We start from the raw sequence: 27,845 nt of genomic DNA on the forward strand, positions 1-27,845 counted from the left end.
ATTTGTCAACATTAAACTTCAATTGCATTTTTTCAGCCCATCTGCCTAACTTTTCTAGATCGTGTTGCCATAGCTTACCTTGATTACTGTCACTAACCATCCCGCCAACCTTCATATCATTTGTAAACTCAGACATTAATTTTGATGTACTTTCATCAATATCATTCAAAAATACAGAAAACAACGATGGCACAGCACCAAACTCTAGGAGACTCCACTAATAACATTAATCCATGAGGAGCAGCATCCATTAATAACCACTCTCTATGATCTCCCACTTAACCGTCCCTTTATCTATAGCAGTATTATTATTATCATCATCATTAGCTATATGGTGTAAGGAAGCCTGAGGCTTTTGCTGCACAAGCCAAAAAAAAAAAAAAATCCCTGAGTTACCCACAGAGAAAGAGAGAAAGGTAGAAGGGACTCACCAAGAAAGAGAAGAATGATCATATCCAGCTGAGGACCCTGGGTATGCCAAGCCCATACACACCAAATATGAGCCCCTAAGTGCCCTTAATGCCACACTTCACCAATTTGTACAGCAGTCTTATTTTCAACAGTATCAAAAGCATTCCTGAAATCCAAGCACAGTCCATTCCGGTTATTTGGGACACATCGGGACTAGTGCATTTTGGCCCGATTAAGTGGCTGCCCCAATTATCCGAAGTTTCACGTAAATAGTTAAAAATACAATGTATCCCCCCCTTTACAATTAGTTCACTGTACAATCAAATCACGTTACGACGAACTCACCATAGTAAAGTACCATTCATTATACGATGTGTAGTAAGTGCCAGTCATTGTGATCAAGTTTGTGAATTGAATTTTAATTCGATTAAACAGCGATTCTAATTAGAGAAAATAGGAGGAATACTATCCACAGGCTATAAAAGCTATATATTAAGCACAGATTTACCCTTTATTACCTTACCAATAAAAAAAATAAATGATACGTGAAAATCGGAAGAATATACGTGAAAATCGGAATAATTAATACGTGCTGTAATATTATTATTATTATTATCCAAATGGTGCAAGGAAGCCTGAGGCTTATGTTGCACCAACAAAAAAAAAAAAAAAAAAATTCCCGTGTTACCCTGAGAGAGAGAGAGAGAGAGAGAGAGAGAGAGAGAGAGAGAGAGAAAGTAGAAGGGAATTACCAAGAAAGCAAGAAAGAGAAGAATGATGATATCCAGCTCAGGACCCTGGGTATGCCAAGCCCATACTCATCAGAAATATGTACATACGAACTAGTTGACATTTCTGTTCACTGACATTTGTGGGTGGGGGTTAAATTTAAAACAGTAAAAAGATAAGCAATCAATAACAAAGAACACGACACACACAAATTGCAAGTAACACGATATGTGCGAGTGAGAACGGAGTAACGAGTTACAAAGCTTTAAAAATAGGAATGAAGAGAAGATCTTAAAATTAATTTTTTTATATGATTGAAGATTTCATGGAAGTGTAAACACATTTTATTATAATAACCCACAGAATTCCAGCTGTCGGTATTATCACAAATTCAATAAGATCGAGTTTACTATCCGTTTATGATAGATTTCACTAAAGGAAAAGCCCAATAAACAGGTGACTGCTAATTGTTTTTATTGATTTATGGTTGTGACCTCCAGAATTTCGACCGACCCACGTGGTACCGTCGGAGGCAATCGTAGGGTAATCTCCAGTGCTGCGGTCTCCTGCCCTGATTAAACGGCATGCTGTCCCAATTAAGCGAAGTAAGTCCTGGCTATTTTCTCAACTGGTTTCTGTTTTTAAGATTTGCCCCAAATAAACAGCTGCCCCGATTAACCAGTGGCCCAAATAACCGGAATCCACTGTATATGATATCAAAATGGTTTTTTGTATCCAGTTCTTTTGTTACTGCATCGTAACATCCAGTCAGAGTGGTCAGATAACATTGCTTCTTAACAAATCCATGTTGTGACTGTAGTATAACTGCATTCCTGTCTAGATGGTCCTGCATTACTTCTTTAACCAGTGACTCCATTATTTTTCCTAGAACAGAAGTTAAGCTAACAAATCTATAATTAGCCATCATTTGATCCCCCTTTGTGGATTGGGGATACATTTGCACATCTCTAGTCCCTAGGAACCTCCCCTGACAATCCAAAGATTCTCTCATAATTAATGCTAAAAGTTTGCTTTACCTCCTTTGCTGCCTCCTTTAATATCACTGGATAGATCCCATCCACCCCAATCACCTTATTTACGTTTAGCTTCAACAATTTCTCTTCCACTTTCCTCTAAGTTATCACAAAATCATTTAGCTCCCTGTTAGACCTTGATAAACTTCTAGCATCTCCTTCCCTAAAGAATTACTCATGTGTAAATGTAGAGGCAAAATACCTATACATACTGCTGTAGAAAACAGTCAACCAATAAATCCACAAAAGGCTTGATAGTGTGTGAGTGACCAACCTAAAATTCCAGTTAATATCTAGAAAGATAAAATCTCTATTATAAGGCATTCTGATTTACTAACCCACTATTTCTCTGTATAGTTGCTGGTTATATTCATCACAGTCATTAGACCTATAACACACTCCTATTATCATTTTCCCCATGATAATGTCACTCCAAACTGACTCAGCATTGCACTGGCCATCCATGTCGACTGGGTGTAATGCATTAGGTGGGGGATACAGGATACAATGCACCCCCACCTCCTGTTCTGTCTGTACTTCCTGTACTCAAGCAGCACACTGCACTCTAGCGAAGTCATAAAACAAACTGTTAACAAGAACTTACAACCTGAATTTAAAACTATCAAAATTAAAGGCCTGAAAGAGACCAGAAACACATGGATTGTGACAGAAATTGCAACAACTTTTCCTATACCTAAGATGGCAAAACATTTTTCCACCCTTCTGACACTTGTCTTCCATATTTTTTAAAATATCTTCCAAATTTTTCTTTAGCCTCTTTCACACATTTCTTAGCCCTCTTGCACTTCTGTTAATAATCCATTTAAGAATTTATTAAGTTAATTTGCCAAAGATAATTAATTATATAAAGAAATACAGTATTTCATTTGCCAGGACCCCATCACATCAGCAACCACAAGGCCTCAATGACCAAAAGAAATAAATGACATAGTATTTCAATAAATCCTAAACTCTAACAGTGTTTAGGGTTTTTTATTATTATTATTATTACTAGCCATATAGTGCGAGGAAGCCTGAGGCTTATGCTGCACCAGCTAAAACAATTTCCGAATTACCCTGAGAGAGAGAGAGAGTAGAAGGGAATCACCAAGAAAGAGAAGAATGATGATATCCAGCTCAGGACCCTGGGTGTGCCAAGACCACTCTCACCAGATGTGAGACCCCTAAGGATATTGAAATACTATATCAATAAACCCTAAACACTGAAATAAAATCTGATAAAAACCTCTGAAGAGGCTTTTATTAGATTTCATTAAGTTTCAGAAACCCATAATCAGAAACAATACCAGGCATTGAAGTTCTTCAGCTTAACACCCAGCAAGGCTGTACAGTTTTAAGAACATGGAAGAACAGCAAATTAGCATTTTAGCATTAGTAGAGGCATTTGATGCAAGAAAGCAAGCTTATGCAGCATCAGCCATAAAAAAAAAATAAAAAAAAATAAAAAAAGAAATAAAAAAAAAAAAAAGAAACCACTTCCACTTCACCCCTCTGTTCGTTCAAAATACCTGTCCAGCTGAGCCTTGAACTTATTTAGGCTATCAACTTCCACGACAAGGGATGGAAGTCTGTTCCACCAACCAACCACCCACTGGCTAAAGGCAAATTTCCGCACGTCTATCCTACATCTGTCTTTCCTCAATTTGAATTTATGCCCTCTCAGATGATTATTCTGAGCGAGAGGAAGAATCCCATCAGCATTGAGCATGCTCAAACCATTCAAGGCCTTATACACCTCTATCAGATCACCTCGCTGGTGCCTAGTCACTAGACACTGTAATTTGCAAAACTTAAGCCTTTCTTCGTAAGAGCACCCCTTTGTTCCATTCACTAATCTTGTTGCCCTTCTCTGTACTCGTTCCAGCAGCTCTACATCCTTCTTGAAATGAGGCCTCCAGACCTGTATAACTCTAGGTCAGGCCACACCTCTAGGTGTGGCCTGACCATTGCCTTATACAAGGGAATAATCACCTCCTTATCCCTGCTAGAAAAATTCCTATATATCATTGACAATACACCATGAGCTACTCTTGCAGCCCATCTGCACTGCTCAGAGAACTTCATATCTGCCTGCACAACCACTCCCAGGTCCCTTTCATTCTCTACCACTGTCAGTGTAGTACCACAGAGTTGATACGTTGCTCTGGGGTTGCTGTTTCCCATGTGTAGTACTTTACATTTGTCAATGTTAAACTTCATTTGCCACCTCTCAGCCCATCTGCTCAACCTTTCCAGATCCTGTTGCAGCAGCATAGTGTCAGTAGTGTCCTTGACAACCCTGCCTACCTTTGTATCGTCTGCAAACTTTGACATTAAGCTTGATATACCATCATCAATATCATTTATGAATACAGAAAACAATAATGGACCCAACACTGAGCCCTGAGGGACTCCACTAATAACATTAGTCCACGACCAGCAGTGTCCATTGATTACCACTCTCTGTCTTCTCCCCCTCAGCCACCCCTTTATCCCCAGCAGCAATTTGCCTCCAATGTCACACTGCTCCAATTTGTGCAGCAGTCTTCCATGTGCAACAGTATCAAAAGCCTTTCTAAGATCCAAGTATATAATATCAAAGTTATTCCCTGCATCCAGTTTCTTTGTCACTGCATCATAGTATCCAATCAAATTGGTCAGGCAAGACTTCCCCTTAACAAAACCATGCTGTGTCCGAGCTATAACTGAAGTCTTGTCTAAATGATCCTGCAGTGCTTCTTTAACTAGTGCCTCCATTAATTTTCCTGGAACAGAAGTTAAACTCACAGGTCTATAATTACTTGTGTCAGCCTTTGATCCTCCTTTGTGAATTGGGGTCACATTTGCACATCTCCAGTCTGTGGGTACCTCCCCTGAGTCCAAGGAAGCTCTCATAATTATGGCTAAGGGTTTGCTTACTTCCTCTGCTGCCTCCTTTAATATAACTGGATAGATCCCATCCACCCCGGGTGCCTTTCTTGTGTTTATCTTCAACAATTTCTCCTCCACTTTACTCTCAGTTATTACAAGATTCTCTAGCTTACTGCTAGAGCTGAATACACCTCTGGCTTTCCCCTCGCTAAATAACTCCTCATGTGTGAATATCGATGCAAAATATTCATTTAGTTTGTCAGCTACCTGAGCAGGATCATCAACAGTTGACCCATCGATATCAAGTGATCCAATCTGATTCATCCCCTTCCTTCTAGAGTTTACATAAGTAAAGAACTCTTTGCTGTTTTTCTTTGCATCCCTTGCCAAAGATTTCTCGTAATCTGCCTCCGCCTGCCTAACCTCCTTTGTAACTTGGTTACAGATCAACTTGTATCTATCATAGGCTTCTGTGTCATGTGTTAATTTGTATGTATCCCATGCATGTTTCTTCTCTGCCATATGCCTCATCAGTTCATCTGACATCCATTTAGGCCTAAACCTTGAACAATATTTCTTGGTTGGTATGTAAAGCCTAGTAGCTTCCAAGATAAGTTCTTTGAATGCTTCCCATTTTGCATTTGCTGTTGGTAACATCATCAGTTGTTCCCACTGTATAGAATTTAAATATTGTCTCAGTCCATCGTAGTCGCCTTTACGAAAGCAATAACCCTTCCCTTTACCCCTAATGGTAGTTACCTCTTTGAGTAAATCCCACTTCAGCACACTGTGATCACTGCCACCTAGTGGTCCATTTATCTGCAGATTCTTAATGCATGAAGAATCACTGCTGATAATCAAATCAAGAGTATTCCTTCCTCTAGTTGCCTCCCGAACATGCTGATGTAGAAAACAATCATCCAATAAATCCACAAAAAGCCTTGCTAGTGTGTGAGTGACCAACTCAAAAATTCCAGTCAATATCTGGGAAATTAAAATCTCCCATTATAAGACTCTCTGATTTACTGGCCCACTCTATCTCCCTGTACAGTTTCTTATTATACTCATCAGAGTCATTAGGCCTATAGCACACTCCTACTCTCAATTTTGATCTCCCAATGCTTATGCCACACCAAACTGACTCGACACTGCACTGTCCAGCGATGTCCACTGGCTTCACTTCCTTGGATTTTATGTATTTCTTAACTAATGGCATAACCCCTCCTCCCTTCCTATCCAGTCTATCCTTTCTGTAGACATTGTACTCCCCAAATTCCAGTTCTGCATTCCTTATATCTGTGTGACACCACGTCTCTGAAATCCCAACAATATCTGCCTTTGATGTTTTGAGCAATACCACAAATTCATCAAATTTATTTACTAAACTCCTAGCAGTGGTGTACACGCAACTATACATGCACCTATTTCTATTCTTAGCTACCCTAACACAACCCATGTGTTTACTTGTACTGCAATGACTCCCAGCAGTCTCTGAAATATCCTGCATCTTGTTTTTCAGGCTTCTGCTCATTCCAATAAAAGCAGTGCAAGAATCTCTTTCACCTCTGCCAGTGGCTACTGTTGACCTATTCGTCTTTGTCTCCCCCCAAGCTAGCAGTTTTCCGACCCACCTAACACTGCCTCGATAGCATCAGCAAATATTCTTGCACCCTTTCTATTTAAGTGTATCCCATCCCTGTAGAAGCAATCTCTCCTGTTAACAAGTACAGACCAGGCTGAAAAAAATTCTACCCCTTGAGCCTTGCACAATCTTTCCAGGGCCTAATTGATCGACAAGGCTCTCATCATATACTCCCTCCTATCGTGTCTGGGCAGAATTGCAGACACTTTCAAATTCAACCCTATTTCACGGCTTTTTTCAACAGTGACCTGTACTTGTTAGAAAGAACTTGCCCACAATAAAGTCACTTTCTTCCGTTAACACACTCGAAAAAGTTTGTTTTATACTGTAAAATGGTAAATTTATCAATTTTGTAAGCATATCAATTTATAAATTTATTCGATTTTAAAAGCATATAAATTAAAAACAAACAACAAAACCTTCCATGGCAAGCGCATAACACATACCGAACAAGGATTAGCAAGAAACATCCACGCTCGCGATTTTGTCACTCCTCCCCCCCCCACCCACTGAGCGCTGTTTTAACCGGGAAAGATAATTTTAACCACGCCCATGTTTTTTTATGGCGGAAAATGTTCACGGTGCTTTAAAATTCACATTTTTTAAGGTTTCATTTTATATTAAATCAGCAACCGCGAATAGCGGGGGTTTACTGTACTTCATTATGGTTTCTCACAAATTCTAAGATTTTTAACAACACGGCAAAACATTTTTCTACCCTTCTGACACTTGTCTTCCATATTTTTCAAAATATCTTTCAAAACTTTTCATTTTATTTTACAAAATTTTGCATCTTTCAAATACAATAATTGCAGAGGAGATCAAGTCTCAGCAAGTGTTGGAACTTTTAAACAAATTATTTCAAAATCGGTGCAGTATAGTGTTAAAAAATATGTATATTAATAGTTCTTATAAATGTTTTCACATGGTCTCATTTACATATTTTTTATTGCACTACAAAGGACAAAAGGCAATATCTAGCAACATCTGCTACTTGTTTATTAACCAACTGTCAATTGTATTTTTAACCATTTCTCCTATACAACATGATTTGTCTCAGAATGCACTATATTTACGCAAACTGTAGTTAATAAACATCAGTTTAATCATTGTTTTCTTCAGCATAATTTGGATCATCATTGATGACTTCGCATACCTACATAATGACTTGAAAAGACTGCTTAGTGAATCATCAGTTTATAGTGGTGCTTGGAATACTAATCAATCACCCCTCCACATAGTAAATATTTAATACAGGTTGATTCTATACAGTAACTTTGTTTTTCTTGTCTTCAATAAAGTGACTATTATCAAACTTTGAATATTAAGAGATTCATGTTTTTTGAATTCTGATAATATTTTTTGAATCTCTAAAAAAAAAAATAATAATTTTTTTGTTTTTATTAAGCTAATATGCTACCCGATAAAGGCACAAATATGAAATTTTACATCTTTACCAATTCTTGGTACCAGTTGTGAAAATGCAAAGAACTAATAATACTTTATGCTAGAGAATTAGAAAGGTTGGAAAAAGACAATATGGCAGGTGGTCCTCACATAAGTATCAGAATTTCATGGTACCATTAGAAAAGTTGACGTAAATCTATGATTTAAATTAATTCATATAGGGCAATATGGATGATAGGACATTATCCTGCACTGAAGAGAGCAAGAGATTTTATTCCAGTGTAAATATATCATTGTAACAACATCGACTAATTTAACAAATAAACAATACAACGGTAATTACAAAAAAAAATAATAATAATAAATAAATAAAATAAAGAAACAACAGTAATTACAAAAAAAAATTCTTGCTTCATGTCTGAAGCACTTTTTCAATGGGAAAAAATTTAATGAGAAAACTATAAAAACAGTAAGTTAACAGCAGTCCTGCATTTGGTTTGAGTTGGCCTGTGGATATCCATTGGTGTGCTTCTTCAATGTGCCAGTGCATGTGGAGCTCATCATTCTGTAAGTTTTGGGAATTTTTTTTGTGTTGGTTGCTTTTGAATATTAGTAGTCTGCCATTCAGTAAAACTGGGTGGTCCCTGTTGATATAGTTCAAGACTATGAAAAATTGCAGATTGTCTAAGACATTTTCGTTGCTATGAAGAAGGGCACTAGCTCCACATAATGAAAATGTGAACAAATTTAATATGGAACATTTCCACACCTATCATATCAACATATCATATCAACAGTGAAGATATAGAACAATAGAAAGAGAATGAGAAAACACTTACTTTTTTTTTCACCCACCCTTCCACTGCCGATGAAAATACTTTGTTATTATTATTTGGGGTTTTTTTTAGGAGCATTAGCAACTAAGGCCATATTGCTCCGGAGATATACGGTGGGCATTCCCTGACCTTTCCACATCCTCCGTATTTGGTGGTCACGGGCTCGAACCCCGGTCTAATCAAGAAGTGTGTGCTACGCACTGCTTGCTCCTGCCCACCTGGCTATGGAGGCACCGATGAAAATACTGGGTTCAATATTAAAATTTTAATTGTATTAAGTGGTGCTAGTATCATTCACAACACACCACTGTCATGACCCACATGTTGCTGACAAAACTCATTCTGGGTATTCTCAGTTAGTTTTGCTGAGTGTGAGGAGTATGCTTCCATCGGCCATTTTTAAAAAGATGTTAAAAAGAAGCTGAGCATCCGATATTCTTGATTGCATCAAGAAAAGCCACATTTGAAACATTATCCATATGTTGGTCTATTTACAGCAGAGTTCATGGTGTTTTCCTCAGACTTCGTGGCAGTTCAGGTTGTTCCCACATATGAGGTAGTAGTAGCATCTACTTGCTGACCTCCAGTTTTGGTTTTGAAGCTGTTCTGAGTAATAGGTGGTGCTTGGAATTTTCTGAGATGGTTGCTGTTGTCAGACTGTTCACTTGAAGCTGTACAAAGATACAGATGTGTAGTTTTCTGTGTCTTCTTTCTGGGAAGCAGGAGAGTCCAAGGGAGTAATAATTAGGTACTAGGAAAGGGCCACCATCTTTCTGGATCTACTTGCATGAGGGGGGAATTATTTTCCTACTGGAAAATAAAGAAAGGGATTACAACAATTCACCTTTACCTCCATGCACTTGTTGTTGTTGTTGTTGTATTTGGGTTTTTTGGCACAAGGGCCTCTTGGGCCATATTGTGCCTGTTCAATATTTGCTTATCACAAATTTCACATGTTATTGTGATCACAGACTATTATAAAAATTTATCTGTTTCAAATAGGTAAACAGTTCCTCCAAATTTGCATCACTGCCAAGAATCTGTAATAAGGTTAATGGTTCCTTCAGCGAAGGTAAAGAAAGCCTGCACGAGAACGACGAGAAACGTCAGATAACTTACGCGGAAAATTAATTTGCCAATACGGCACTCTAGCGCTGCTCACTCAGTAAACAGACAGTAGGTGTTATCGGTCTGGAGCAAAGTCGAGAATGATATACCGATTGACAGGTAGGCGTGGTAAACGATGTGCTGATTGGTGCGCGAACACAACACACGATAACATTGGAGTATCACTGTAGCAGCACTAATGGTAACTTGTCCTAATCGCACATGCCCTAACATTTACTGTAATGGTGAAAAAAGGTCAGGTTACCTCGACTTGAATCCATGGAAGCTTGAACCCCTCCCGAAGTGGAGGGGGTAACCTAACCTTTTTTCTTTAGAATCAGTCATATTTAGAAATACATTCATAAAAAAATTTATTTTTTATGACTGTATTTTTATTTTCTTGTTCAATAATATGCCCTAATGGTGAAAAAAGGTCAGGTTACCTCCACTTGAATCCCATGGGAGCTTGAACCTCTCCCGAAATGGAGGGGGTAACCTAACCTTTTTTCTTTAGAATCATGAGTGGACTAGCACATAAATTGTTTATTAATAAAATATTAATTTTTTATTACTGTACTTTTATTTTTAAAGACACTCATGCAGATACACATGTATCATAAATTCAATCAGCACCTTAATAGCGATTCAGTATATATATATATACACAAAGAATCTTGCTTTCTTTTTCTATTATTTCCCAACCTAACATTTAAGTTTAGGTCGCGAAATACAAGGAAACCTTTTCTTTTATTTCCTAACCTACCATTTAAGCTCAGGTTATGAAATACAACGAAAAACAAAGAAACCTTTTCCTTTTTTCGTAACCAAACCTAAATCAATAATACAGTAAAAGCACTCATCAACTCCAAAAATCTGCTTTTAATAATGAGAAAAAAAAAAAAAAAAACAATGAAGAACATAAAAATGAACAAAATGAAACTTTCTCAGAAAAAAAATTCATGAGTACAAATCATACAGTTGGACCTGAATAGCTATTCGCAATTTGAGTAACAATATTGTGAAAAGTATCTTCATAATTTTTCCCATAAATTTGATGCCACATATATTCATTAATGTGACCTATCAACATATGTTTACAGCTGCCATTAACTCCTTTAGTTACACTTTTTAGTTTCTTCCACTGGGCTTCAATATTATTCGTATATGCTCCTGTATGTGGATCTACAAAATGTTCCTTGTGTTTCACTGTTAAATGTTTGTACTTCTTTTTTTCTAAGGCCGTAATACGGCTATATGCACGCCATTCATCTATTATGATGGTAGTATTTTTCTTCACTACTTTTCTAATAATGCGCAAAACAGTTTTTGCTTTCCGATTTTTTATCAATTTCATGAAGACGAATTTAGATTCTCTTTCGAACACACCAAACACCCATTTCTTCTTAGCAGTTAAATTTCGTCCTCTGTTATGTTTTGGTTTTACCAATACAGTTTCGTCTGCTTCTACAATTTTCCCCGATCCACCCAACTTAATGGGTTTTTTTTATTAACTGCAATCCACAAATATCTCTTAGTTTCTTATAAAACTTACTTGCTGTCACTTTCAAAATTTCCAGATGGAATGCTGTCTTAGTTACTGGCGTGAACATTGACCAAAAGTATATAATGTACATTATCTTTTTCAGTGAAACTTTTGTATTTTCCATAAAACTATGTTTCAATAAAGAAACTCGTGAAGAACATTTTTTGCAACACCACAACTTTCCACATGACTCTGTTTGTGATTCAATTAGTTGAAAATAATCATTGCACTTAAAACAGTACAATTTCGGTCTTATCAATTTAGTTTTCATCAAAAAATCAAGCAACGTTTTATTTTCCTTACAAATTTCTTCCATCTTTAAAAGATTCATCGCTACTATTACCTGTTCACCGTTCATTACAAAACTATTATGCACCGTTCTTTACTGGTAAATACACATCATAATGCCAACCAATGACTACACAGTAGCTTGTCGTCTGTCGTGCCCACCACCAATCATTTCATCGTTTGCCACGCCTACCTGTCAATCAATATATCCTTCTCAATTTCTGCTCCAGACCGAGCAATGCTAGAGTGCCATATCAGGAAGCTAATTTTCCACGTAAGTTATCTGACGTTTCTCGTCGTTCTTGTGCAGGCTTTCTTTACCCAAGCCGGTTCCTTCAAGTGGGACAGGGAGATAAAGCTTGATTTTCTGGTAGTTGAAAGTTGAGGACATTCAATGAGAATATGATTTATTGTTAGCTACGACTGGCAAAAGAAACACTGAGTAGGGTTCTCTACTATAAGCAAATAGAGATGAGTTGGATGTGAATGACTGATGCAGAGCCTTGCTAGAATTACTTCTTGTCGCCTGCATTTCCTGATACTAGAAGTCCACAGTTTTAGCTCTTTTTTTTATCTGCAGCAGTTTATTATTTATTTGAGGTTTCCAGAGGTGAGATCATTGTTTCCTACACGTTGTTTTAATGATGGATTTGTAGTCGGTGTAAGGCACTTTTAGTTGCCTGGAAGTACCTCCATGCACTGTGACCCTCACTGCACTAATGGGAACAGGAACACTGCAACAGAGGACCTTGTTGTTATTTATATCTTTTTCATTTTTTGGCCAGTTTGGACTGCTTCCTGTTTTTGAAGCTGGGCATTTGTAACTTTGCATATAATATGACCCAACTCAAAAACAAACTGGGCATTAAAACTTCTGTTTATGTAAAACCACCAAATACATATATAGAGAGAGATATACTTTATATTCCATCAACTACCCAGCAGAAAAACTGGTATTGTACAAACATTTATGGTCTAAGCGCTCCACACCTGACATGACCATTTGAATTTGGAAACAAAACAACAATTTGGAAGAAACACATCTGGAAACAACACATCTTTTTTTTTTTTTTGGTAGTTGTTGGCGCATCGACTTCTGTGGTCATAATGCGCCTCCCAAGGTTTTTGCAGTACTTTGAGCCAAGCCCAAGGCGGGATTCGAACCCACGACCTTTGGGTTGCCAGGCAGGCACTTTACCCACCCGGCTAGCCCGGTCGGCACAACACATCTGGAAGAACTGGTTTCCAAAACTATCTGGAAAATCAACCATTGTAGTCTGATAACCTCTAGTTCTGGATGTTATCAAACTATGCTGTTTGGTTTTGCACACTACATTCTTCTCGGGATATTCCCAATTTAAAACCATAGTCCAAAAAACCTATCAACAACCACTGAACAGTGTCAACATAGGTCATGTTTTGGGATGCCTCAAGACAAAACTGAAAGAGCATAATAAAATACATAAAAGTAAGGCCACATAATACTGGACACAGCATCCCACTGCACAGGCCTTGGTCACTACATTAATTTTGGGTTAATTAATCCATAGTTTGGTTCCTGTTGTTGTAAAAACACCAGATACCAGCAATGTAGGTGATTCAAATGTGTTCTCATTCAAATGGTTCCCAAAAATTTTAACAAAAAAAGGCATCCCACACTCCATACAGATCATATTTGGTTCAGCATTTTTAAAATTTGAGTGCTTTTAGACACACAAGCTACATCTAAAGTCAACAATAACAATAGAGAAGGCATATCTGCCCTATCCCATAGTCCACAGCCACCCCAACAGAGAATAATTCTCTTCCATCCTACAGACATTGCCTTCCAGATGTTCATTCAGGTCCTGATCCCATGACAATCACTTTGACTAAAGCAGGTGACTTTCTGCAAACAATTTTGCCAAAAACTACACAAATAAACTTCTGAAAGATGCATCCTATGGCAAAATGCTTATATGAAAAAAACAGTAGCAGAATATCCAACACACTCAAAATAGGTTATGTCAATTGCACTTGTTTGTTCAACCAACACCACTTTTGATATCCCCAGACTGTTCTTCTGAAGGATGGTGCTACTCACTATTAGATAGTGAGAACATGCCTAATAAAGTGGCCACTCAGTGTATGCCCATCTGATATACCATATTTATGTTAATTCCTCCTTTTCAGAATATAACTGTTATCCATCCTACACATACACAGCTAATTAGCATTAGCAAAGGCACATTATGCAAAAAAGCAAGCTTATATAGCATCGGCCAAAAAAAAAAAAAAAAAAACCTTATTTCACCCATCCACTCGCTCCAAATGTTTGTCAAGTTCTGCTTGAATCTATTTAAGCTATCAACTTCTACAACGACAGATGGAAGTTTGTTCCAGCAGTCAACCACCCGCTGGCTAAAGGCAAACTTCCGCACATCTATCCTACAACCGTCTTTCCTCAATTTGAATTTATACCCTCTCAGGTGATTATTCTCAGCAAGAGGAAGAATCTCATCAGCATCGAGCATGTTCAAACCATTCAAGGCTTTATACACCTCAATCAGATCACCTCGCAGGTGCTTGGTCTCCAGACACTGTAATTTGCAAAACTTAAGCCTTTCTTCGTAAGAGCAACCCTTTGTTCCATTCACTAATCTTGTTGCCCTTCTCTGTACTCGTTCCAACAGCTTTACATTCTTCTTAAAATGAGGCCTCCAGACCTGTATACAGTACTCAAGGTGTGGCCTGACCACTGCCTTATACAAGGGGATAATCACCTCCTTATCCCTGCTAGAAAAATTCCTGTATATCATTGCCAAGACACCATGAGCTACTCTTGCAGATCGTCTGCACTGCTCAGAAAACTTCATATCTGCCTGCACAATTACCCCCAGGTCCTTTTCATTCTCTACCACTGACAGTGTGGTACCACAGAGTTGATATGTTACTCTGGGGTTACTGCTTCCCAAATGTAGTACTGTACTTTACATTTGTTAATGTTAAACTTCATTTGCCACCTCTCAGCCCATCTGCTCAACTTCTCTAGATCCTGTTGCAGCAGCGTACTGTCATTAGTGTCCTTAACAACCCTGCCAACCTTCGTATCGTCTGCAAACTTGGACATTAAGCCTAATATACCATCATCAATAATCATTAATGAATACAGAAAACAACAATGGACCCAACACTGAACCCTGAGGGATTCCACTAATAACATTAGTCCATGAAGAGCAGTGTCCATTGATTACCACTCTGTCTTCTCCCACTCAACCATCCCTTTATCCATAGCAGCAATTTGCCTCCAATGCCACACTGCTCCAATTTGTGCAGCAGTCTTCCATTTGCAACAGTATCAAAGGCTTCTCTGAGATCCAAATATAAAATATCAAAGTTATTCTTTGCATCCAGTTCCTTTGTGACTACATCATAGTATCCAATCAAATTAGTCAGACAAGACTTCCCCTTAACAAACCCATGCTGTGTCCAAGCTACAACTGAAGTCTTGTCTAGATGATCCTGCAATGCTTCTTTAACCAGTGCCTCCATTAATTTCCCTGGAACAGAAGTTAAACTAACAGGTCTGTAATTACCTGTCTCCCTCTTTGATCCTCCTAACAGGCTGTTTTAGGGTAATTGCCTGAAATAATTGTTGTGACTGGGGGCTTTTGGCATAAGGACCTCCTGGGGCATATTGTGCCTGTTCACGATTTAGTTATGAACAAATCTTCCATATGATTAACAGAGACTATTACATATATTTATGCATTTCAGGTAGTTGAACAGCTCTTCAAAATTTGCAATAATGCCAAGAACATGTGACAAAGTTAGGAATTCTTGCAAGTTGGATAATGAGGTGAAGCTGGATTTTTGGTTACTTGATTGTTGAGGACATTCAACGAGGATATGCTTGATTGTTATTTGGGATTAGCATAAATAACACTGAGAGCAGTCTCTCCCATAAGCAAATACAGATGAGTTAGATGGGAATGACCAATGCTGAGTCTTGCCACAATCACTTCTTCTCACCTGCTTCTCCTGAAACTAGATAACCACTGCTATGGTTCTTTTTTATCTACAGGAGTGTATTATTAATTTGAGGTTGCCACAATTGAGACCAGTGTTTCTTACTTGCAGTTTTAATAATGGATTTGTAGTCAATGTATGGCACTTTTGGATGACAGAACGATCCACCGTTAGGACATTTAGCAACATGATCTGTGTGTTCATTACCTGGGATGCTGACCTGACCAGGGATCCAGCAGAAGCTGATCATCTGGTTGGATGTTTGAGAGTGACAATCTAGATCAGATCTGTTTCAGAACAGGATGGGAGGGAGAAAAAGTAGACAATGGCAGTGACCACACTTAAAGAATCTGCATGTACCACAGCTTGCTTGAAAAGGTGATTGTTTAAAAACTGGAATGATTTTAAAGGTGATTGAAAAGGTGACTGTTTATGTTATCTATAACTAGTTTTATTAAGTACAATTCTGCGGTATAGATACTGCATTCAGTAGGAAGAGACATAGCTACTGAGAAAGTGGAAGAAATTGCTGCAGCACCTATAGCTGCATCCATTTGTATAAATATATAGTTTCACTGAGTTTTCCAAGGTGATTCTTCATGTAGCTGCTGAAAGTTGTTATTTAGCTGGGCCTTTCCCATCTCAGAAAGAAATCATCACAAAGAGGTGAGAATTGAGTCCATGGAAGTTCAAGAGTGGCAACATCATTGAGGATATTGAAGTTAATATCCCAACTGAGCATCAGCTCTTGTAATCGAAGACCCACAGGGGAGTTTTCAATAGATTTATTGCAGTATAGAACAGCATAGTGAGTATTCAGTCTTTCCCCAGCTGAGGAAAGACTGAATGCTTTTAATTTTTACTGCTTAGTTACACATTCAGGATTTTCCTCTGAGGTGCAGTGGGGGTTCATTTGCCTCAATGTAGAGGCTGTGGACTGGAGTTGTTCTGAAGCTTCCAATAGCCATTTCTAAGGGCACTAAGCTGAATGATAAATACCATTACGCCCAAAGTAATGGCAAATACCATTACTTTATTACACCCAAATGGGTGTAATAAAGAGCTGTTCCTTGCAGAGTCACTGACAGGTAATCCATGATCTAAGTGGGACAAATTAAGGTTCTACAGGGATGTAATAAGGAGTGTTTATCAGCACAGCGTTTATAGCAGTCTGAAATAACAAACTGATTTTCTGATTTAACAATCATAGCATACATATATGCCTAGTTTTAATGACTAAGTATGGTATAAAGTTTTTATGTTGTTAACTGAACAACCCTAAAAGTGAAAATAATATGCATTTTCATAAATATTGTCAGTTACAAAATTTATGTAGTTAAAAGTGGAATGCATACTAAAAGGAGACTAAGCACCTGGAGAACATCTGACTAAGGTTTAAAAGGATCTGAACGAATTGAGTAAGTTCAGTGCTGATGGTATCCTTACTCTTACTCTTACCCACATGGGTGAGTATAAATTCAAACTGAGCAAGAACAGTTGCAGGATAGATGTGCAGAAATTTGCCTTCATCCAGCAGGTAAACAATTGATGGAACAAACTTCTACCTGTTATGGAAGTCAATAGTTTTAAAAAAATTCAAGGAAAAAACTAGATAAACTATTCGAGGGAATGGACAAATTACCGTATTTCCCCATGTATAAGATGCACCTTAATTTTGGGGCCCGAAATTTGAAAAAAAAAAGTATTATATAAAGTTATTGAACTCAAGTTTTATTCATCATAAAATTTATACAACTCCTCATCACTGTCAAAACTCCCATCCATTAGCTTGTCCTCATCTGTGTCTGATGACAAATCACTGTCTTCATATACTGCCTCGTCCTCAGTTCCATCTATGGCATTTGAAATGCCACACTTCTTAAATGGCTTGACAACGATCTCAATCTTGATATTATCCCAGGATCTTTTCACCCAGGTACAAACTTCTCCTATAGCTGGTTTCTTCACTCTTCCTGCTGTTGTCAAATTGTCCCCAGAAGACTTCATCCATTGGTTCCATTCGTCTCTCATGGCAGCTTTGAAGGGTTTGTTAACGCTGACGTCAAGTGGTTGGAGCTGGGATGTCAAGCCTCCAGGTACGAAGGCAAGTTTTGTTTTTTGCTCTGCAGCAATCTTCTTTGTGTTTTTTGTTATGTGCGCCCTGAACTGATCAAGCACCAATAGGGCAGGTTTGCGTAAGAGCCCACCTGATCTCCTGCTCCAAACTTTCTCAAACCAGATCTTCATCCCATCCTGATCCATCCAACCCTTGTCATGAACGTGGACAATCACTCATCGAGGAATGTCTTCTTTTGGCATTGTTTTAAGTTTGAAAATCAGCATAGGAGGCAGCTTGGTTCCGTCGGCACAACAAGCTAGAACAACTGTATAATAGCTCTTTTCATGTCCACTTGTCTTCACAGTTACAGTTTTCACCCCCTTCTTATCAACAGTTCTGTTACTTGGGACATCAAATTGAAGGGGGACTTCGTCCATATTTGCAATCTGTCCCAACTCAAACTGATGTGTCTTCCGACATTGAATGACGGAAGCTTTCAGGCATCTTTTGGGCAAGTCTGGTGCGCGTACACATGCTTAATCCATTCCGTTTCATGAACCTGAAGCACCAATTGTGTCCTCCTTTGAAATCAGTAACTTCTTTTTCATCAGCAATTCTTCTTGCCTCATGCTGAACCATCTTTGTGGATACTGGAATTCCAACTGCCCTTTGCTCTAAAATCCATATCTTCAATTCCCTCTCTAAATCAGGCCATTTTGTTGACTTGCCTCTCGTGACCTTCTTCTGCCATGGTGTTTTCAGTAGGGTTTCTTCTTCCCGTAGCCAGTCTCGGATTGTTTTCTGTTGGAGGAGGACCAAACTTACATTCAGCAGCATGATTTCCATTCACTTTTGCAAACTGGATCACTTTTAACTAGAATTCAGCACTGTACGAAAATGTTTTCTGAGCCATTTCTGGGCAGAACGTGGCAAAACGTAACCTAACATACTGGTAACAAGTGTGAAACAATGAGCACAAAGACAACAAGTGCAAAAAAGCAGGAAATGCAAGTAAAAAAATCTACAACCACTGTATAAGACGCACCCAGTTTTTAGACCGCAAATTTTTCGAAAAAAGGTGTGTCTTATACATGGGGAAATATAGTATGTGGGAAGGTTTTTTTTTTAGCTGTTACTGTGTAAGCATGCTTTCTTACACCTTTTTTTTTTTTTTTTTTTTATGAAAACCCCAAACACGAGAGGTATTAGAACCTACAGTACTTGATACCGTGCTTGGGTTGCTAATTTGCTAATACTAAAATATCTAACAGGCTTTAACCAAGTAGATAAAATATATTTATTAAAAAAGATCAATTGTTTTATTTATTTTAATAAATAAATTTCATGTGCTTGGCCTGATCTGCTAAATTTTATCATACATATATTAACTAACGTGCAAAGCTTTTTTCCACGTAAAAACAAAATGTCATACCCAAAACGAAATGAACAAACAAAACAAAAAAAAAAAAAAGGAGAAAAATGTTTCTGGAAACTCGAGGGCAGTGCATGGCCTGCAATCATACAGCCCGGATTTGTGTGAAATATTTCAATTTTTAACTTAATGTGAATGAAATATGCAAAACTATATCCATGTTAACTGCCCACAAACTTATGCTAAGAACTTTGTAAAGAAGATTAATTTATTTTCATTTTTTAAACCTGAATTTCATTAATTATAACTCTTATTATGCTGTAAAAGTTCTAACCATCTAAGGGGACGACTGCAAGCCATATTAGGCCTTTATCTTAACCATTGTATGCATTCTTTGGAATAAAATCATTAAGATCTTTTCTTGCTTATATTAATTATTTTTTAAAGAATCAGTATTAAGATATTGAAGCTTAGAGACAGGCTTTCCTGAATGTATATACCCACATAAAAAAACCGCGTGTGTACCTTGTACACACGAAAGATGTTTCATTTTGTGTGAAAACATCTTTGGCTTGGAAGATGTTAGCAAAATTCAAGCCAATAGCCTAATTAGTCATTATATTGTAGCCATTTGTTGAATAGTAAGATTGCAAAAATATGACTGCAACAATACAAATATTTGTCAACAATTTCTTTTTTTGATACATTCCATTGTTAGGTGCCGCTATAGATGTTTTCACAAAAAAAAAAAAGGGTTAAAACATGATCAATACAATATGATATTGCAGCAGGCACATCAGCAGAAAGGAAACATGATTAACATATTCACTGTCCCCTTATTTCAGATGATGCATTCCATAATTTTCAAAACGACGAGGAGAAACTCCATTAATACCCACCTAAAAATAAATAATAATATTGAAAAGTAAATGTATGTAATTCATGGCTAAAAGTGAACACTTACTTTTTGGGCTGAGCTGTAAATCAAAACAAGCCTCAAAATTTCATCATTCCATGTATATAAACTAACCTCAACACAAAGAACAAATAAAACTGTGTACTAAGTCTATAAACAAAAACCAAGCATTACTGAAAATGGTATAGAAATCAATCAGTGTACCAATATCAAGCAGTTCAATTTCATGTGCCTTTGCTTTTTTATCACTCATTTAAGAATGACCACACATACGCATCATCATTGCACACCATTTTGGTGCTGTTTAATGCTTATATAGGTCAAGCAGTACATATGTTAATATAATTTGTAAGACACTTGAAAAATTAGCTGTGGCACAATCTGAGTATGAATAGCTATTATGAATGCTAATGGTTTCTTATTCCCTAAATTGAACTGAGTCACCACATATTTTGGTTGTTCCTGTTAGCATCCTCCTTAAAACAGCCCTATAAGAAATAATCACATGGGTTTTGAACTATAAAATATGACAACTTGGACTACCTCTATATCCACAAAATCAATTCGAGAAAACATGATCATAAAAGTGCAAACTGTGGCTACCCAAAACTGCATTTGTTGTATGTAGTCGTCTCATCCTTGTAGGAAAAATGTTTTCTAGAATCAACTCACACACCTTGGAGAAACAAGAGGAACTGTTCTTCAAAGGCATTCAGATAACATTCGGACGAGACAGTTTTGCTAAATAAAGTTTTTCTTTTTAATTTGAATGCAAAGCCTCAGAAAAACAAGCAAAAGCCATTACATTATGCTGGCCTACCACAAACAAAATTTTTGGCACAAGCCTTATTTGTGATGCATTTATGTATAAGAGGTAAAAAAAATTATTAGAAATTGCATAAGTGAGGTCATTTTTAGTTTCAGAAGAAAGAAATGAAATTCTTTAGAGTGAAATTTTGGTTGTCTATATTTAAAAAATAAGTATGACAATAATTTTCATTGCATGTTTTATAAAAAAACTAATAATTTATATTAATTAATTCAGAGATGTATTTATTAAACAAAAATTACTTACTTTATGCTGACTTTGCTCAGTTTCATCATCATTTTCTGTATCATTTTGGGCAATTTGAACCAATTCAGGTGTCATCTTGTTTTTTTTGCCACTTCTTGGTTTTTCATTATTGTTAATCATTTCATCAGGAAATACAACTTTTATTAGTCCTGCCTTTACAAAGTCATCAACAGACTTCACATGTTTAAATCTACTCTTTTTAATTTTATAAGCTGATGAAGATTGAGCAGCATTTTTTGATCTTTTGCTTTTTGAACACTTTTCTTCCTTTTGATTTATTTTAATAGAGGAAAACTGATCTAAACGAGAGCCTAAAAATATTACATGCAAAATATAAGATATAAATATGTTGAGCATGGCTTTTTCCTCTTATACAACAAAAGAACAAAAAAAATTAATAGCATACTAAACTGAAATGGCAAGAAGTTACTAATAATAATTCAAAATATTTAATGTAAACAATTTAATCTGTCTTTTAGACTACTACTTGCAGTTCTTTTATATGCACATTTATAATAAATTCTTGTCATTTGTAGTTTGATCAATCAAAGAAAAAAAATTTAAACCATATTTCAATTAAAAAAGCAGTAATCTCAGTAATATGCTACCAAAAATATCATTAGAAATTTCTTACACAATACCCTTACAAACAATGCCAACTCAACAGGATATGCAAAATGTCTTGTTTCCTCCACAAGTAAAGTGCAATATGTTCCATAAATGAATGAAACACAATTAAGATTACAGATATAAGCAACTGACGGCAGCCAGCAGCATTATTATTATGGATCTTGCATATTTTATTAAAAATATGTTATTCAACATATCACTTGTTCAGAATAATATAATCCTGTTGTTCTTCACAAGAGATTAACCATTTCAGGCCTCATTCTTAAAGTATTTTTCATAAAACAGCCAATGCCATGATGTGTAAATACATTTTTAATGTACTCTTTCAACTCATCTATTATGATAGATACTTTCTAGCAAATTGATATTGAAAATTATCACATCGAAAGGGAATGGGGAAGGAAGAGATTAGGGCTCGTACACAGCCAAATCAAGCTGTGTTACCAAAGCTGCCAAACACTGACCAATCCATTTATCCTAAAGCACACATCATGTAGATATTAACTGACAATGCTGACATAACAAACAAACACTTCATTCTGTTGTTGTTATTTGGTTTTTAGGAGCATTAGCAACTAAGGCCATATTGCTCCAAGATATGCGGTAGTCATTCCCTGACCTTTCCGCATCCTCCATATTTGGTGGTCACGGGCTCGAACCCCGGTCTAATCAAGAAGCGTGTGCTATGCACTGCTGCTCCTGCCCACCTGGCTACGGAGGTGCCTCTTCATTCTGTTAAAACCATACCTGGCCAAGGATATTTTTACTTTACAGTTATGGACCAAACATTATCAATTAATAGTTCTGATTCATTGATCTGCAAAAATTAAAAATATAATAATAAACAAAAAAAAAAATGTGGGCTAAAGAATGACTAGAGGAATTTCCCGTCAAAACGATATGTGGTGAATCACCATTCTTCTCTTTCTTGGTGATTTCCTTCTGCTCTCTCTCAGGGTTACTCAATTTTTTTTTTTTTTTTTTTGCCTTGTGCAGCATAAGCCTTAGACTTCCTTGCACCATATGGCTAATAATAATAATTATCTTCCACCCTTCAAAACAGTGAAGATTATTTTCTAACTCTTCATAATAGTGAGGATTATGTTATTACAAATACTTCTAGCAAACATGCAATCCTGCCAACTTTTGGAACTCAGAATTAATAGGAAGCCCCTTATCCTACATATTCAAGACAGATACTTTCCAAATTATATATTTGATTTTAAAGTAATTTTTATGTTATAAAAACCAAAGGCAAAAGCAGAAAAAATATTTCAAGCAATTTGCTATTAAAGATTGTGAATGAAATCTGCAACTTGTTTTCATAAATATTTACCTAAAGATGCATATCTACCATTACAAATATTAACTAAAACTGGCTGCAGAATCATCTATGTTATTTCCCACTAAAGGCAAGTGTGACGTTCCATACACTTGCACTTATTCAACCAAAAATTTGTGTTCAGCTAACTTTGTCTACCTACAATACACTAATTTCATGAGATGCCATGGTGTCATACCAGGAAATAGTGCTTTTCATTTCTCAAAATGTTTTCTTTTCTTCAAAAGAAAGCTCCTAGCATAGAAGTAGCAAATTTTAGTGGATTCACTTTACCTGAAGAATTTTAGCAAATTCTTCAGGTAAAGTCAAGTATGTCAGCAGCTTCAGAGCAGCAAAGCTTAGTAAACATGCAGGCAATTTGTAGAAATCCCAGCTGAAGTAGTATGAGAATAATGGTCAAGGGCCACTGAAACTTTTTTTTTTTTCATGTTGTGCAAAAGTAATCTGGAAATGAGGCAAATAATCTTGATGCAGCTAATTTTTATTCACTTTTAACAAAAGTTAACACATTTTTGAGGATTTTTTTGTCTGAAAATTATAATATATAGATTTATTATACTAATAAATTTTCATTAGCGAATTAGTGTAAAATTAGTTGTGATAAGAAAAAAAGTAAAGGAATTTATATAGACACTTATGATGGACTGTCTAATATTATTTTACATTTTAATGGTTTGGAATTATTTTCATTTTTCATCTAAATGGCAAATGTACACTGTTTGTTTGTTTGTTATTTGGTTTTTAGGAGCATTAGCAACTAAGGCCATATTGCTCTGGGATATGCGGTGGTTATTCCCTGACCATTCCGCATCCTCTGTATTTGGTGGTGACGGGCTCGAACCCCGGTCTAATCAAGAAGCGTGTGCTACGCACTGCTGCTCCTTCCCACCTGGCTACGGAGGCGCCAATGTACACTGATATTGGAACTAAATGGGCTATAGCCCTATGGCACCAAACTTCAGGATGCTTCATCTTTTGCATTTTTCATATATTCTAATTTATTTTTATAAAAATGTCTAGTTTTTATTTATGAACAATGAAATACATATTTACTTTTAAAATAAATATTTCATATTACATATTAAAAATATGTATACCACAGACTGTAAACAGGCTTATATTAACTCAGCAAATTCAAATGTAACCCCAGAGGCTCACATCTGGCGAGTATGGGTTTGGCAAACCCAGGGTCCTGAGCTGGATATCATCATTCTTCTCTTTCTTGGTGATTCCTTTCTACTTCTCTCTCTCTCTCTCTCAGGGTAACTCGAGAAATTTTTTTTGGCTGGTGCAGCATAAGCTTCAGGCTTCCTTGCACCATATGGCTAATAATAATAATAATAATTTCTTAAATTTAATTTTTTTCCGTTTAGAATCCATGATTGCCATATAAGGTCAGGGGAGTTTACAAGACAGGGAATACAAGAACAGCACTGTAAGGAATAATTTTTTTTAAAAAATCCAAAGAAAAAGCATGTAATCATCCACTCAAGGAAACTCTTGACTAAAATATTTAACCCCAAGGGCTCAACATCTGGTGCTCACATCATTTCGGAGTATGTCTTTAGACTTCCCCAGGGTCCCGAGCTGGATATCATTATTCTTCTCTTTCTTGGTGATTCCCTTCTACTTTTGACTCTCTCAGGGTAACTCGGGAATTTTTTTTTTTTTTTAGCTGGTGCAGCATAAGCCTCAGACAGACTTCCTTGCACCGTATAGCTAATAATTATAATAATAATAAATACTAAAAATGCGAATAACAGCCTATATAAACAAATTATGCACTGTGATATTTTCCAGTTTAACGCAAACTGTCAACAGTGGTAATTTACCGATCCTGGAAAACTATTCGTTTATTTATTTTATTATTATTTTTTTTTTTAAGTTTGATTCTGCCACAGCAGTATTAGCAAAAATTTAAAAATACATATATACATTTCGTATACTGAGAGATATAATACTCTGAGCTATCACTGTCTGTGTAAAATCAATAAAAAAAGTATTATTCATACGGATGTCATTCGTAAATAATTTTCTTTCATTTCTAAGTAAACATAAAACGGAATGTAAGGCACGGAACTACCATATTTCCATAACTGAAAACGGATACATTAGGCTAATTCCAACTCATCTTAATTATTAATATTTGAAATGCAATGTAAGGTGCAAAATCATACACAGCTCGTTAAATCTGTTTGGCAACTAAAGAATTCTGGGTTAACAAAAGGCAAACGCAAAATAACATCATGTGGCATACGCATTACATTATCATTTTACGATACTGTGTTATTATAGTTATCGCTCTTCAGTTAATTTATTCAGTCTCAATAACTGAGCCTTTTTTTTTTTTTTTTCGGTTCGTTTTTTCTTTCTTTTCTTGTTTTTTTTTTTTCTTTTTTTTTTTTTAAAGTAAAACTGCACAACTACTCGGATTTCAATACTACAAAAGTTTTGTGAACAACTGAACATCGCAATTTACACATACAGTACTGCAAATAAAATGTAAGTGCTCACCATCCTGTTCTGCAATATTTGCATCCTGTTTGTGTTTCTTTAACATAAAAGCACGCGGCATGCTGCAAATTCTATAACTAAGTGCATTAACCCAATCCTATCTATAAGGCCTCCTATCACAGTTTGCCATAAATGGCATGCCTATTTTGATTTGAATTGTGCCGAAAGAGGGCGTTGAACACTAATTTGTTAAGCAGATATCAAATTACAGAGCACCATTTATGAAAGTTTCTCAAAGAAGTTCGGGTTATGTTGGGAACAGGAAATTTCTTGACTTTTGAAACTTATAAAATCATACAGAAAAATTAAACTACCACCTGGTGCTTACTCTGCTGTATGACTTAGCCATGGAACACGTAGTATAAATGTTCTAATTATATTAGTCCAAAATCAATAGACTCCACTTAGCCCCAATATTTTAGCCTCTCCCCTTTTTTACATAAAGCAATGTAGCACTACTTCCGGTTGAAAAATTCTTCTTCAGGTTTCTTCAAAATTCTTCGATCCCGATCTCGATAAAAATTAGGATCGTTCGATATGACGTACAGAAAAAAACCACGCTACACTCGCCTGAGACCGACTAACTCAGCCACTTTGTGAAAAAGACCCATAAAAAATCATCCCGTCATTGACGGGATTATTCGAACTCAGGTCTTTTCCACATGGTGTGGGAGGACAGCGATCCTACCAACTCTGCTACCCACGAAGGCCAACTAGTCATAGGCCAAAGCTACTACCAGCAATACATCTCACCACATACCTTGGTAGTGGAAAAGAAATATTGGACATTACAGCAGTGACTAAATGTGATGTGAGCTTCACATAATGTTCTGCTACTGCACAATATCATCTCTTCACAGTGTGAAATGATGACTCAATCTAAGCAAAACAGGAATTAGATGGATGCATGTGGGTATGGTGTGTGCCAAGAGAATAGCTTCACTCAGATCAGAGACGATCCCAGATAGGAGCTATAAACCCACTTATGATCAAAATAATATGGATTTTTTTTTACTACTGCCTGATGAGTAAGCTTAATAATTCCCCAGAACACTGCTTTAGTCCCCTCCTCAGAAAATCCTGGGGCTGCCACTAACTCAGTTTGAATTGAACAAAGAATGAAATTCAGCAGTGGCAGTATGATGATGATATAAGCCATTTTTATGTAGTTTGGAGTCGAGTCACTGGTTGCCATCAATGAAAAACATGAATCTGATGTCTATTGTGACATTTTCAGCACACAGCCTTGACTACAGTGTGGCAATTATTTGGAAATCAGCCATCTTTGTCTCAGCATGACAATACTTCAGTCAGTAAAATAGTGGTTTAGGAAGAATAACGTAATCAATCTGACATTTTTAAAGCAGTTTTGAAATCGATTGAACAACGTTTGGAACAAAAATTGAAAAACAGTTGGGAGTCAGAAGAGGTCCTGGTTCAAGCAAAAAATAAGCCATAACTTTACAGAAAGAAGAGGGCAAGGTTACATTGTCCTCTAAGAGGATTATTGATATTGGATCATGATCTACACATTAAAAATTTCTTATTTCTAGGTACTTTTTTTTCACTTAGTGTCCCAGTACACGTTGGAGGATAGCATTCTTATGTTATTGGCAGACAATCTTTAATCAGGTATACGATGATAGAGTTTTTCAGTTACATTATTTACTGTGCCTTCACTGGTAGCACAGTTGCCATAATCACCGTCCTTCCCACACCGAGTGAAAAAAGGCAGAGTTCGAATTTCGTCAATAACACAAGGAATTGTGGAATTATTATAGTTTTTTTTTTTTTTTTTATTTTCACAATGTGGCTGAGTTACTAAGTTTTAGACAAAGGAAAGATGTTTTTCTCCTGGAAACTTGGGTGTTCGTCCAGCAGAGCAAAGCAACCAACCACACAATACACGCAATATACAGGCACAATATACTGACGCCTCATAGCTGTCATTGTTGTTATTGGAGCATCAGCTACTTAGGCCATTTTGTTCTGTGTATATTGTCTGTGAATTGCTTGTGTTATGAGGTCGATTTTCGGTTTGCTGGACGAAAACCCGAGTTT

The 27,845-nt window shown here is 36.6% G+C and overlaps 1 protein-coding gene across 1 annotated transcript in view; it reads right to left on the reverse strand.

The window, feature by feature from the left end:
- The window catches only part of LOC150079357 (uncharacterized), a 51,535-nt gene extending 25,646 nt beyond the window's left edge, over positions 1–25,889 (reverse strand). The window contains exons 1-2 of the mRNA XM_090383039.1: positions 25,785–25,889; positions 21,299–21,609 (exon numbers count right to left, since the gene is read on the reverse strand). Of these exons, the coding sequence (XP_090239165.1) occupies positions 21,299–21,609; positions 25,785–25,845 (372 nt within the window). The 5' untranslated portion in view covers positions 25,846–25,889. The remainder of the gene's footprint in view (positions 1–21,298; positions 21,610–25,784) is intronic.
- Between the last annotated feature and the right edge of the window lie 1,956 nt (positions 25,890–27,845).

This window comes from Mastigoproctus giganteus, chromosome 10 (assembly GCF_048544385.1).
Source record: "Mastigoproctus giganteus isolate SK-2022 chromosome 10, ASM4854438v1, whole genome shotgun sequence".
Taxonomy (NCBI): Eukaryota; Metazoa; Arthropoda; class Arachnida; order Uropygi; family Thelyphonidae; genus Mastigoproctus; species Mastigoproctus giganteus.